Below are 14,961 nucleotides of genomic sequence, written 5' to 3'. Positions count from 1 at the left end.
TCAGCTGTGCTATACTGCTATCTATCTGCTGTCCAGGGAACAATAGTTATATTCAATGAAATGATTCAGGCCTGCACTAACCACGTTGAATTGAAATTGCGTTAGTAAACCAGCTACGATCATGCAGTACAATGTACAGTCAGCAGCAAGCAGTTTAGCAGTTCCCCGGCGGGCCCTGGTGGCAATACATTTATAAAACCAAGAGCTTACCTTGACTTGGAAGAGTTCCAATGTTGGATAGCCATAGCTAACATAGGATCCCTTTCTGTTGGAGTCGGGTGTTTGAGTAGGCTAAACTAGTGAAAGTTAGTTAGCTCACTCTCTCTCTCTCTCTCGCTCTTGCTTTTGGAAGAAATGTATTTGTTCAAAACTGTTAAACTATTGTAATTTCTCTCTTTGAGTCAACTACTCAGCACATGTTTTGCACTGCAGTGCTAGCTAGCTGTAGCTTATGCTTTCAGCACTAGATTCATTCTCTGATCCTTTGATTAAGTGGAGAACATGTCAGTTCATGCTGCAGAAGCTCTGATAGGTTTGAGGACATTCTCCGGAAGTTGTCATAATTACTATGTAAATCTATGGAAGGGGGTGAGAACCATGAGCCTCCTAGGTTTTGTATTGTAGTCAATGCACCCAGAGGAGGACGGAAACTAGCTGTCCTCCGGTTACACAATGGTGCTACCCTACAGAGTGCTGCTGAAGCCACTGTAGACCATTACAAAACAGTGTTTTAATAAATGATTTGGTGATGTGAATATATTTAGTATAGTTGTACTATTTATTTATTTTGAAATTCAATGAGGAGGATGGTCCTGCCCTTCCTCCCCTGAGTAGCCTCCACTGATATGCACATACACTATTCATCCCAATTACACTTAAGTTATGTTGCCCATGGACAACTATGTGTGGACAAAGTCTGTGTTTCCCAAAAGCATTATAGCACTAAGATCATCTTTCGTCCATTTAGTTTCAATAGAATTAAGATGATCTTAGTGCTAAGATGCTTTTGGGAAACCCAACCCAGGGTGTTATGCCATGCTTTGTTGAGTATCTTAATGTACAAGCACGTTGTCATATCCTACCTTGCTCACTTGACCTACACTGTCCATCATTTTCAGTAGTTTAACTAGTAGTTTGACTAGTTAAATTCTATCTTTGCTGTTTTGAATATTACAACTGTTTTGTGATAAAGCATACAGATTTGTTTCATCTCCGGCCACTGGGACCATCACACGTGCACGAGCTGCGCGCGCAATATGAGAGCGCGCGTGGAGGCGGTCCGGCTTCTTCAGTTTTCTGTAATCGCTTTTCGGTTGCTACCTTCAGTTAAATAGCAAGGACACGAGTGCGAGCAGACGGCCGTGTGTGTTGATATACTTTTCACCTGGGATTGTAATACTAAGTACAGCATCGAAAGTCAGCTGCCAGGTAATATTTATGCACGCATGTTACTGTCCTTGGTATGTGTACAGAAAGTAAGTAAATGTCCCGTGAAAGTGGCATTTTCCGATGAGGGGGTGTGGGACGTGCCTCCCTTTGTGCCTGAGCAGTTCAACGCTTTCTGTGGACACTTGAGAAACGTTGGATTCACACATTTTCAAGCCGTTCATTTGGCCCTCGCGTCGACTGGCCTTGACGAGCCCTTGATGCCTTTTGTCGAAGAATCTCTAAAACGTGAGGTTCTCTGCATATTTTCCCGAGTTTTAAACGCTCAGGCCTCTTCGTTTTAAATTCCCCATAGCAGGACATAGCACAGCGGGTGCAACTTTTTCCCTGCAGTGTTATTGATGTTTGTTATGCATTGTTTTTTTTGACAGCTCTATTTATGTCGCGGGCACATGTTATTTAAAAAAAAAAAAATTCAGTCGAAAGGGGGAGGCTTTGAAATTGTTTTGACCTATTGCTCAGCTGGGTTCGAAACAACGACAGAAGAAAGTGATACATTGTTGTGTCCTATTTATTGAGGCCCCTATAGTCAACATGCGCGTCGTCTTTGAGAAATGTAACTAACAATGTTCAGAATTAATATAATTTCCCCAACGTTGCCGTCACTCACCTCTTTCGCAAGTTGATACATGTCTGGCGAGTGGATACGCAAGTAGCGTTTATGTCCTTATCATAACACCCCCGGGAAAGCTAGTGGTTAAGCACTACTGACGGTTTGTATCTTTCACGGTGACGTTAGTCCTATTCCCCAGGCTTTTTTTTATTCGAAACAATATAAACGGATATCACTGACCGTGATAGATAAAAAATGACCTCACCTCATTATTATGATCAAAGCCTAAGGCGATATCTCAGTCATCTGATGCCCTTTGTAGAGGCACATGCCTACTGTTCTAGGGTCTCTTTATCCTATTGAACTCAACTCCCTGATTAGTTGGGTTTAATCGCCTAGTGTCTCTTTCGATCTATGTTCCAACAATCGATGTGGTTAACTATTTAAAAGGTTCGTGAGTGGTGATATTGAATTCATTGTTTAAGATAAGACTGTTGTCAGTAGGCCTGTGACAAGTTGACTCCTCAAGTCCAGGCTAGTCAAGACATCTTGACAGCATTGTTCTTTCATACTAGGCTATATTCCATTACATCTCACCGGGCATTTTTCTAATGCATTCCAAAAAATGTGTAGGTGGTTTGTTAACATGGTAATGTTTAATCTTCTTGAATGAGTTTGAGATCTTAGTAGTTTGTCATAATACTGTTGAACCGCTCGCAACCTTTTATTTTACAACACACAAAATAGCTTCACCACCTTGCCTTCAACACATTAACCAGCAAAGTGAAACAGACTTACATAATTACCCTGTTGTAAAAATAATTTCCTCCTGCTAGGACAATAAGGTATTCTGTTCTACTCAACCATGCAATGGAGGCAGGTAGCCGTTGTTGTGTGGTTAGAGAGACGAGCCAGCAACACGAGGGTTGCCAGTTTGTGTCTGGGGTCCAGCGGGAAGTGAGCTGGCAACCGGAGTGTTGCTGGTATAAAATCCTAGATGCCATTGCCTGCTGTTGTGCCCTTGAGGTAGGTACTTAAACCCCCCACAACAACAGCTTCCCGGGCGCCTAGTGTGGCAGCCCCACGCACCTCTCCCCCCAAAAACTGTATTGGAGGTGTTGGGTTAAAAGTGAAAGTCAAATTTCAGTTGGACTGTGTGTGCAATTGACCAATACAGTCAATTGACCAGTGCCTTGCTCAAGGGCAGAATGGCAGGTAATGGCATCTTAATCTTAACCTGTCAAACAGCACAATGACAAGTAAAATTATAGAATGTGCAACTTTGGAACCCCGGCAGTCCACACAAAGTAATTTTTTGAAATGGCCTGGGAAGGCTAACATACCATTACACCACTCATTTATTTTGTATAGAAAACATAATGAAAGATAAAGCTGTGCTGCTTGGTGTCTGTTTCCCAGGGCCAGGATGTCCAGTGAGGTGCAGAGACCGGACGACAGCCCCAGCACCAGTGGGGGGAGCTCGGATATCGAACAAAGAGAATCATCAGTACCCCCAGAACAGGAGCGGGAACAAGCACAGCCCAAAAAGAAGGAGACTAAGATCTCCAGTAAAACAGCTGCCAAACTCTCAACCAGTGCCAAGAGGTAAACCTTGAATCTGTCTCAGTTTAGTGGTATTTAAGTGGGGCAGGTTTGAGCACCTTCCTATCCTCAGGGTGGTGAGTTGCACTGAGTGTACAAAACATTAGGAACACCTTCCTAATATTGAGTTGCACCCCCAGAACAGCTGTAATTCAGAAGGGCATTGGCTGTACATGGTGTCGAAAGCGTTCTACAGGGATGCTGGCCCATGTTGACGCCAGTGCTTCCCACAGTTGTCAGGTTGGCTGCATGTCCTTTGGGTGGTGGACCATTCTTGATCCACCTGGGAAACTGTTGAGTGTGAAAAACCCAGCAATGTTGCAGTTCTTGACACACTCAAACCGGTGTGCCTGGCACCTACTACCATACCCCTTTGAAGGCACTTCAAATATTTTGTATTGCACATTCACCGTCTGAATGGCACACGTACACAGTCCATGTCTCAAGGCTTAACAATCCTTCTTTAACCTGTCTCCTCCCCTTCATCTACACCGATTTTGAAGTGGATTTAACAAGTGATATCAATAAGGGATCATGGCTTTCACCTGGATTTACCTGTTCAGTCTATGTCATGGACAGAGCTAGTGTTCCTAATGTTTTGTACACTTAATGTATATAACACTAACCGGTCCTATGGACATCATTATTTTAGTCACACTCATGCTATTAATATATCCATTAGATGTAATCCATACAAGATATGTAATGAAAGGTAACCTTGATCTATCCCATCATGACACTGTAATGCCCGTCATTCATCTGACAGGCAGATTACTATGATGACTATGCTCCCCGAGTCTTTCCTAGAGCTGACCAGGAAACACTCTGGACCCGGCCTGGTTATCCTTGGTTATAGCATTTTCATAGAGCTTTCGTTAGTTAGGTCCGGTGGCTTGAGCCCTAACGATGATGACCATACTTTCATTCATATCACATCTGTGTGGTTAGTGTTGTCACGAACAGCATTCCCACTGTCGCCCACCTAGCCTTGCCAGTGGAAACACAGATTGATGCGGGGTGATGATAGAATTATGCAACCAGCTGAGCCAGGGATTGGCTGAGGCTACAGTGCTTTTTATAACTACCCTCTGATATTTGGAACATCTTCCTGATGTGTAGCGCACTTATAAGACAGTCCACTGTGCTCAAACCCAGGGCTTTAGTATTACGACCGCAAAACTGGACACCACAGCTCTCTGTTGATTAAAGGGGTGCAGTCAGTGATGGTACAATGTGTTTCCATGCTGTTTTCCCCATGCCTGGTTCAACACAGATGGTTGTGACATAACATTATGACTGTTATGTCACAAGATACATTGCACTGTTGAGTGTTTAATCATTGCATGTCATTGTGATTCGTCATCCTTTTTATACAAAGATGTTTATATGATGTTATTAACCCTTCCCTCGCAGGTGACTGCTGCGTGGGTGAATTTGAAAGAGTTATTGAAAGATGTTTACATTTGTGCAGTTCTATTGTAATAACACACACACTCTGAAAAATCATTTCAGGTTTGAACCTTTCAGGATCTGCAATTTGACACTGGGGTCAAATGCATTCTGGGAGCTGTTTCAGTTATGTGATTAGAGATATTCATTGCCACAAAGATTAAAAGAGAGTATCATTGTTTTTCAGGATTCAGAAAGAACTTGCAGAAATTACACTCGACCCACCTCCAAACTGCAGGTAAGGAAATATTTCTCTTTACCAGCATTATGTTTATTCACCTTGCTCATGTTATGGGTTTGGGATTTCAGGATATACTGTATTTCTGTTCGGGATTCTTGGTTCTAAGAATGAAGGTTGGACTTCAGTCTTTCTGGTTTTACATAGGTGGTCGGTTATGACAGTGGTATTTATTGCCTTACCTCCCTAATCTTACTACATTTGCACACACTGTATATAGATTTTTCAATTGTGTTATTGACTGTACGTTTTGTTTATCCCATGTGTTTTGTTTATCCCATGTGTAACTGTTGTTTGTGTCGCACTGCTTTGCTTTATCTTGGCCAGGTCGCAGTTGTAAATGCCTTCCTGGTTAAATAAAGGTGAAATAAAAATCTCTATATATCCTTGTTATGATAAAGATGTTTATCATGTGCGTAAGAGTTATTACGCCAGCACTTTTCACAACATTTCTGTAGTTTGTTCTTCTACCTAACACAAGATGTAGGCCTACTTATCTAACCGTATAGGAAACGTACCATTTTAGATCCTAGAATTTCAGTTGAAAAGACCATCTAAAAAGGGAAAAGAGAACGTGTGATTTAAAAAATAAGTTTAGATTCTCATGTGGTTCTGCTGGGGATTTTCCATAGACAGACAATGGTTATTGTGTTCTGCTGCCTGTCCTTTGAAGAAGAGATATGGTGTTCAGCTAGCGAGTGGTAGACCGACCAAATGTGCATCAGCCGCTGAATGACAAAAGGCATCCCAGGGGGACGTTGTGCAGAGGCCTTATTAACTTAAAGAACACAAAGTGACGTTGTCATTGATTATCCCCCTGTTTATAACAGCACAGTAATTACCTCAGTCTCAGCATTCAAAGGCAAATTACCAGAGAAAATGGAGGCCAGGCACAAGGCAAGTTTAGGCATTTATCTGCAGGAGATGGAGTGCAATAGCAGATGCTGTTGCTTTTTGGCCATTTTAGATTGGTTGTGTTAATTTTATATGCACCTGTTAAAACAACAAAGAGAAAAGGCCCTGAGTGACTCATCCAGCTCTGTGTGTAGTGCTGTGCAGGAACTCATCACTTTAACTGAGTTTCATGTAACACCCTTGCTGGAAGGATATATATATATATATATATATATATATATATATAATGTGTGTAACCTTTTCATTCTAATTCAAAATGTAGTTACTGAAGGGTAAATTAGATATTGAGTATTGGCTCTTTACTCAAGGACTTCAAATACTCTGTTTCAATGGACTCTGAAAAATGAGGTTGACGCTTTGGAAATAATTTCGCTTGAGGCTACACAGGATTAAAGGCAGCATCATTTTTAAGTAAAATAATCACTAACAGAAATATACGCAGCCATAAAAATAACTAGTTGCCTGGAAAACAATTAGGTATTTTAAAGATAATCCTCTCTGTGTATTCCCAGGCTGCATATTCATGCTAATCCCATAACAACTAGGGCTGGGGCGATACCAGTATCGCAATATTTTTTCTGTACACAAAAATGAAAACACGAAGCAGACCAGACTCTTTGGTCCTTTCTAAAAAAAAATCAGCTCTATGTAAAACAGTGTGTGCTATAGCTTGAAAATAAATACATGTGACTGGATGACATCATAATGTTTGTTTCCAACATCAGGGCTATTTTCCTAAAGAAGTTAAATCCAATTTGTGTTTGGATTTTGTTTCCTTGCCACAATACTGGTATCGTCCTGGCCTCAATAACAACTGAAATACTATGGATTTTATAACACATTCCAATTCATGTTCTTCCATTGTTATAATGGTCTGATTAGGATTATAGAATATGTATAACGGACAATTTAATTTATCCTTAAGAGTCTATTGATGCACCTTGTGCGTCAATATAAGTAACAAAATGCAAAAATCTGTCACATTAAGCTAGAGAGATCTGCATTCGCCTATGTCGGTCTCTCGCATCTGCGGTAGAAGGTGGCCGAACTATAGCGTTGTTTGTCAGACCATGTGGCATCCCGAAAATCGGTCTTCTCACGAAGCGGTTTGGTTCTATCGTGGAACATTTCTGAAGGTAACACATACAAATGAATAGAGGTAGTTTTGTGCCAACACAAATAAGGGGTTAAATATGTGTCCAAAACTAAAATATTTCCTGAGCATTCTTATATCCTAGGACATATAGGACAGACACTTAAATCTTATTCCGTATGATTTTCCTTTCCTGTCTTTTTTTGCCATTTAAGAATGTGTTATACAATGTTATTTGTATGGTTTATAGTAGCCAAATTCAATATTTTATCAATTGTTTTGTAGATATTTTTGATGCCTACAGGGTTCCTAAAATTCTAAATCCAATTGCTAAATGATCCATGGTATGACCATCTTAAAACAATTCCATATGTTAGCTTAGTAGAACCCCCCCCCCCACCCCCAAACACACACACACTTTAAAAAAAGTAAATGTCAATAAGGGCAAAAACAATTATTTGCTTTGCATGAAAAAGAGGCTTGTCAAAGTCGTCATTTATGCCTTACACACCGCTCACTACCGACCAGGTTAGTCCCAAAGGTTATTCATTTTATTTCACACTGCAAATGGTGTCACTGTCTGTTGGCCCCTTCAGGAGACAGTGTGTGTTGTGTTGAAAAGATCACCTCGGCATATTACACACAGAGCCGGAGTGGCTGATTTATTTCCTCTCGTCGCTCACCCCACTGAGAGGCCTGCAGTCAGACATCCCCTTTGTTCAAGCAGGGGAGAGTCTCCCAGCCTTATCCTGTAATAAAACATCTCTGGAGATTCGGAGACTGGCCACCAAATTTAATCATGAGGTGATTGTGGAAGGTTGAAAGTAATGGTTGATGTGTAGTTGGCTACTGTCTAATCACTTTCTAGTACTCTGCTTTATAACAGTCCTAAGCATCCATGATCTGACATTCTTTCATCAGCACTGTTACTAAATATTTGTTAGAAATTGTGTTTGTTTCAAGCGGTTTGGAGCCTGTTGGTGCTTTTTCAGCATGTGAACACGAGGGCAATACGATGACATTTCCAGCACCAGTTTACTAACATTATTGTGACAGCTCTCACCTTGTCATTGTCACTCATCAAACCAAATAGGAATTGGGAATTGTGATTTTGCTAACTATCAGATATTTCAAGTATTGCTGTACAAGCAGCAATGTTTGTCATGAAACAATGAAAAGAGTCTGGAGCAGAGTAGCATTTATTCTGACTGAATGTTGCCATTGACGTATAGCCTACTGTAGCACTGGACACGTCTCTCATGAGACCAGATGCACTCTAATTAGGATGATTTACACTGTCAGTCTTCAGCACAAATAGCTTCTGCTGGCCTCTGAATCCAAATGGCATGATGTAATGCCTTTAAAGATGACCAAACCGTGTCACTTTCAGACAATGCCAGGCCCAATGGGAAATGTCCGCACTCAGCAGGATTTATAACATGACATTGTATGTTGTTGACTGGTTGCTTGTTGCCAGACTTATTGTCTACATGCATTCTCTGAGCCATGAGGCAAATAACCAATAATACCCACACAGATCTCCATCCCCCTTTACACGATGGAATCATGACTGAGTGACTGCTGCTTATTAGTGTTGCGTTGTGGCCCTCTAGGTGTTCTGTGGGAGTGACAAACTCGGAGCCATTTTTCACAGGCTTTACCAGGGGACTTCACATCTAAGAGGCCACAGCAGGGGAGTTATCAATATTCATGAGGGGGGAGGAGATGTGCGCCACAGTTGCCTCTGGGAAATATACTTGATCATTGTCATTTGCAGCTCAACTTTCAAGAATTTCAGCACATATCTCCAAGATTCGTGAGATTAGGGTTGAATAACGGGAACCAGGTTACTAGGATATCCCGTCCAAACCCACTCCTGTTTCCCAGGATAAATATCTGCGAGAAACTGCTAAATGATAATAAAAATGTTATATGAACAGTATGACGTGAAATGGAACTGTTAAATAATACAGAGTGGCTACGGATACAGAATTTCTGTATCCCAATTTGCCCAGGCTAAAAATACAGATATTTCTGCGCATGTGCCAGATTCTTTTTTCTACGTAGCCGAGTGCCCACTCAGCTTCCTAGTAACTACTGTGCTGAGTGCTCCGCTGCCGCTCCCCTTCCTTGATCGCCTTTGTCTGGTCAATGGTGTAGCTTACAAACTTCATGTTGTGCACCACTGTTCGAACGATTGCCTTCCATGCCTCAGTAAGAAAAGCACGAGTTCATGTTTTTTTTTTTTTTTTGGAGTGGAGTAGGCTACATTCAGCTATTTATGTGTTTTATACATAATTGACATGTTTGTACAAAATTTGTCAGTATGGCAAACATAAGCACAACACAAACGGGCAGGCTAGCGAGTTACATGCAGCTAGTTAGTCTCGTCACGATATCAGCATAAACAAACCCGCCCATTGTCAGACTATTTTCACTGGTGAGGATACATGCTTGGCTGCCTAGAATGTCCGGCTGCCCAAAGGTGGAACGCAGCAAGACGCCAACATGCAGTCTAATTAGCAATTGAATGTTTGTTGTTTTCCATCATCATTGCGAATATTGGCAAAGCTGCAGTGTTTCCTCTGCAAGAATGTGTAGTGGGGGGGGGTCGCTGGGGGTGTCCAAACTATCAGGTATGCTATTAGCAAAATTAGCATCACCATTACAGCACTTAAGTCCCTCCCAAAACATTATTTTGAGGTAGGGTGTCGTTTTACCCCAAGTTACCCTACAATTGAGCCCAGTTACATTTAACTTTCATGTTTTGAAAACGTTTTGAATGGTACAATTCCTGCATATTTAAAAGTTGAGAAATAAAGTAGGAATGGAAAGCTGGGATCCCCCTCTTTTTAAGAAAGGCCATTAAAGCTGCTTTTTCCCCCAGCGATTGCAAGAATTTTTGTGCATTGACTGCTTGTCAGAATGCATGTTTTGCCATGTTCCCCATTACTTGAATGTGTTTTGAGAGGAATATGTATTTTGCATAGAACACACAACTACAAGCTGACCTTGGTAAATAGAAACCATTCTACTATGGGGTTGTCTGCTGATTTTTCTTTTTTCTTTATTCATTACTTTTTTTGTTTGCAGAGGACTGTTCTAGCATCTTCAAAGTGCACCTCGGTGCAGATCTTTTTTCCCATGTTCCATATTTGTTTTGCCGTGGGCTCAGCGCCACTGCTTGCAGTGGAAAACAATGCTAAGCTCACCGAGAGGCAAACAGGAACTACAATATGGCAGCAGTTAAAGATTAGCCATCACACACAACGCTGATCATTTTTTCCCCAAGGTGTCGGGACTGCTTCCTGCTTGTGCAACTGCAATATCTGTTCTGACAGAGAGAGAAGGTTGTAGCCTTTATAATATATATTTTCGAATGTTTGTTCAAATCGCTGTAGGGTTTTTATTTCAACTGTTCAGAAAGAGGTAGAGACGGGCGACATCATCATGGTTAAGAAAAGGGTGAGGTAAAGAGCAAAATGTGAAGGGAGGGGTAGTGTGAGCAGCAGCTACGTTAGGAGAAATGAATGTCTGCGTAAAATAACACATGTGCAGAACATGATTGGGAACTTTAGCTTTGAGAAAGAGGATTTCCTGGTGCGGGGCATGGGCGAAAACTCACGCGTGATCTGAAAATGTGGTCGGAGGCGCCATATGGATGGTGTGACGCAATTGCGGAGCCTCCGGAGGCATGCAGAGGCCAAATTGAGCTCCTTACTGCATCGTCGTGCACCGCACAATGCGGAGGGCTCCGTATAGCTCTGCATTGACATGGTTGGTTGGTTGGCGGGAGGTGGGGGTGGAAGGTCCTGTATTAACACAAACTCACTTCCTTGACTACTTCCTTCATAACAGTTCTGTGCTGCTCCACGAAGCGCAAAAAAGTATGAATGCCCTGACTTCTGCATAGGCCGTATCACCCTAAATGCTGCACGGCCAATGCAGATGTCAGATTGACCATGCAGCGCCTTTAAATTATATGCAATGTCTAAATCTGTATTCTCTACAGCTTTCTCTGTTCTGCTATATGCATGATCAATCATCAACGCTCAGGGTAGGGACAGGCAAGTGAGAGAGGTACAGTTTCTGCAGCATAGCTTGTTCTACAGTAATGATTGGTGGAGTGCTGCAGAGATGTTTGTCCTTCTAGGAGGTTCTCCTATCCCCCCAGAGGAACTCTGGAGCTCTGTCGGAGTGACTATTGGGTTCTTGGACACCTCTCTGACCAAGGCCCTTCTCCCCCAATTGCTCAGGTTGGCCCGGCAGCCAGCTCTAGGAAGAGTCTTGGTGGTTCCAAACGTTTTCCATTTAAGAATGGTAGGGGCCACTGTGTTCTGAGGACCTTCAGTGCTGCAGACCTCTTTTGGTACCCTTCTCCAGATCTGTGCCTCGACACAATCCTGTCTCGGACCTCTACGGACAATTCCTTCGACCTCATGGCTTGGTTTTTGCTCTGACGTGCACTATCAACTGTGGGACGTTATATAGACAGGTGTTTGCCTTTCCAAATCATGTCCAATCAATAGTATTTACCACAAGTGGACTCCAAGTTGTGGAAACATCTCAACTGGTTAGACAGAGACCTAGACCTACAAGCCACAGTGTCCCAGTGAAATTTGGTGGAGGATCGGTGATGATCTGGGGGTGCCTCAGCAAAGCTGGAATTGGCAGATTTGTGTGTGTGTGAAGGACGCATAAATCGAGCAACGTACAAGGTTGTCCTGGAAGAATACTTGCTTCTTTCTGCTCTGACAATGTTCCCCAACTCTGAGGATTGTTTTTTTCCAGCAGGACAATGCTCCATGCCACACAGCCAGGTCAATCAAGGTGTGGCTGGAGGACCACCAGATCAAGACCCTGTCAGGGCCAGCCCAATATCTAGACCTGAACCCCATTGAAAAGCTCTGGAATGTGATCAAGAGGAAGATGGATGGTCACAAGCAATCAAACAATGCCGAGCCGCTTGAATTTTTGTGCCAGGAGTGACAGTCACTCAACATCAATGTGAGACTGGTGGAGAGCATGCCAAGACGCATGAAAACTGTTATTGAAAATCAGGGTTATTCCACCAAATATTGATTTCTGAACTCTTCCTAAGTTAAAACATTAGTATTTTGTTTTAAAATTAATATTTTAAAACAACATTTTCTGCAAATAAATTCTCTAAATTACAATATTTTTTACTTGGAATTTGGGAGAAATGTTGTCAGTAGTTTTTATAGAATAAAACAAATGTTAATTTTACCTAAACGCATACCTATAAATAGCAAAACCAGTGAAACTGATAATTTTGCAGAGGTCACTTAATTTTTTCATGGGCCGTAGTATATGGATGTCCTAGCCAACTTCTTTTAGGTAATACATTCAATGCAGTGTTAGCTCTCCAATGGCCTCCCTCCTTAGCTCTTATGCAGCCCCAGGAAAAGGTAGACTAGAATTGCTTGTTGGACATTTTTTTGTGCAGTTCTTATACTAATAGACTATTCGAAGAGGGATGCAGCCTTGCTCTTTTTGGCTGAATGTTAAATACAGCAGCCAAAATAACTTGTGGGGAATTTGAAAGGAGAATGGGAACTCGTTATGGCGATAGGTTATAGCAGTTATTTCTTCAGACCATAACCATTCTGTTTGTGAAGAGAAGCGAACTCCGTCTGCATCTTAGACATTACAACGCGTATTTCATTTAACTTTTGAGAGCGAGGAAGGAATAAAGCAACAGTTGAGAGCGAAAGAAAGTAATACGCACGTCTCACAACATTAGGAAATATTGAAAGGTAGCCCATGCGTCAGCCTACTAATTATCAGTGCTTGACTTGGGCAGTCCGTAGCGCCACACCGGCACCTATAATTTTTAGGGAATTACATACAAGCTCCTCTATAAAACAAAGTATCCTATCTCTGGCCCAGTTTCACACATCGAGGCAAAAAAAGTTAATCAAAGTGGAATGAAGACGGGGTCTGCATTGAATAGCAATGGAGAGTGGGCATTAATTTCTGATTCTGCTTTGTTCAAGTTTATTTGCTGTTTGTCTGTGAATCTCGACGTGACAGTAGGCTATTTGAGATTGTGCAGATTGAAAATGCGCATGCGCTGCTCCAAGTTGCCAAATGAGGTCATAAAAATTAGTTTAATCATTTTTGTTCGTGTAATTCATCAAGGCACGCTTTTAAATTGTATCAATCACTCACTTAAACTACATATCAACCATCATCGGAATGACCCTTCAGTGCGTGAGTGTGTGTGTGTGTGCACGAGTGGGCCGTTGCCCAAGGGGGGAGAATATGACATTTCAGCAGCAGGGATAAAATGACAAGCAACAGACTGACTAGATAACTTGTAGTCGTTATGTTCTGAATTGTAGTCGTTATGTTCTGAATTGGCTATCTCGCTAGTTAATTAAGCTTTAATGTCATTGTTGCCTTTCCACCAGCACTTTGGAAAGCCTGAAATAAATATGCTGGAATTCCCCTTGATTAAATAAGATGGTATTCCCCTCTATTAAACAATAGCCATGTAATTGCAACAAATAATGTGCATTGATCTCCCCTGAAACATGAATATTTTAGCTTTAAAGTAGCCTATCAAATCTAATTGATTAATTGAATTAGGGAATAATTTTATAAAGACAAAGGTATTGGTTTGCAATGTTGCAATTATGGCAACCATCCTCCAGGATAGCTACTGGGTGTGCAGGCTTTTGTTCAAGCCCTGTCCTAACCACGTTGTAGCTTAAACATCGACTGCTCAACATTATCTTGATAAGCAGACTTGGGTGTTGCAGGGCTGAATCAAAAGCCAAGCCTGCACACCCAGGAGCTCACCAGATAAAAGGTTGACCACATGTTGACAACGTGACTGACAGGTACCTTGATCAAGGGCACTATTGCAGGAGATGGTAGGTCTACATGGGATCAGACACAGCAGCCTTCCAGTAATAATGCTTACTTTTCATGTAGGCTATAATAATGGACAGTTGGTTAAAAGTGTATTAACCCTTAACAGAGAATAATCAGAGGTCTCAATAGCATAATGTCATTTGTGAATTTCGGTGAAAATGGTCTAATGGACCGACTTGGGAAAAGACCGCTCCTGCATTCTTTCATCCCAAGTCAAGCACGGCTAATTATACAAATTGTAAATGGACCCTAATTATATTTCAAAATCAAATTGGTGTTAGTGGTGGCGGAGTTGGTGTTAGTGGTGGTGACCAACCCTCTACCTGAACAGAGTGCTACTGGGTCTGGGTGTGCAGGGTTTTGATTGACATCTGATTCAACTAGGTTTTAGTGTAAAACTGGGATATCCTGATGGCCAAACATCCATAGGATTACAACATAAACATCCATGATCAATTTCCCTATCATAATGTCTGGGATTGGTATTTACAATGTGGGTGGGTGGTTTAGTGATAAACTGATGGCAAACATCCATGGCATTACAACATAAACATATCGCTGATCAGTTTCACTATCGTAATCTAATGTCTGGGATGGGATTTGTTTTATTTAGGGGGTTTCTGCATGCATGTTCTCCACCAGCATTGCGTGTTCTCTCCCAGCTTCATGGTTTGAAGGGGGTGTGTAATTCCAGTCCATATAGTACAGTAATACAATCCACACTCAAAAAGATTACTGGTGCTTGTTTAATTTATTTACCCAAGA

The 14,961-nt window shown here is 41.7% G+C and overlaps 1 protein-coding gene across 1 annotated transcript in view; it reads left to right on the top strand.

Annotated features, from left to right (window-relative positions):
- Positions 1-1,238: 1,238 nt before the first annotated feature.
- Positions 1,239-14,961, top strand: part of LOC118367437 (ubiquitin-conjugating enzyme E2 E2) — a 28,299-nt gene continuing 14,576 nt past the window's right edge. Inside the window, exons 1-3 of the mRNA XM_035750918.2 lie at positions 1,239-1,428; positions 3,419-3,604; positions 5,238-5,288. Of these exons, the coding sequence (XP_035606811.1) occupies positions 3,426-3,604; positions 5,238-5,288 (230 nt within the window). The 5' untranslated portion in view covers positions 1,239-1,428; positions 3,419-3,425. The remainder of the gene's footprint in view (positions 1,429-3,418; positions 3,605-5,237; positions 5,289-14,961) is intronic.

Source organism: Oncorhynchus keta, chromosome 34 (assembly GCF_023373465.1).
Source record: "Oncorhynchus keta strain PuntledgeMale-10-30-2019 chromosome 34, Oket_V2, whole genome shotgun sequence".
Lineage (NCBI taxonomy): Eukaryota > Metazoa > Chordata > Actinopteri > Salmoniformes > Salmonidae > Oncorhynchus > Oncorhynchus keta.
This window is presented reverse-complemented; position numbering and strand designations above follow the sequence as displayed.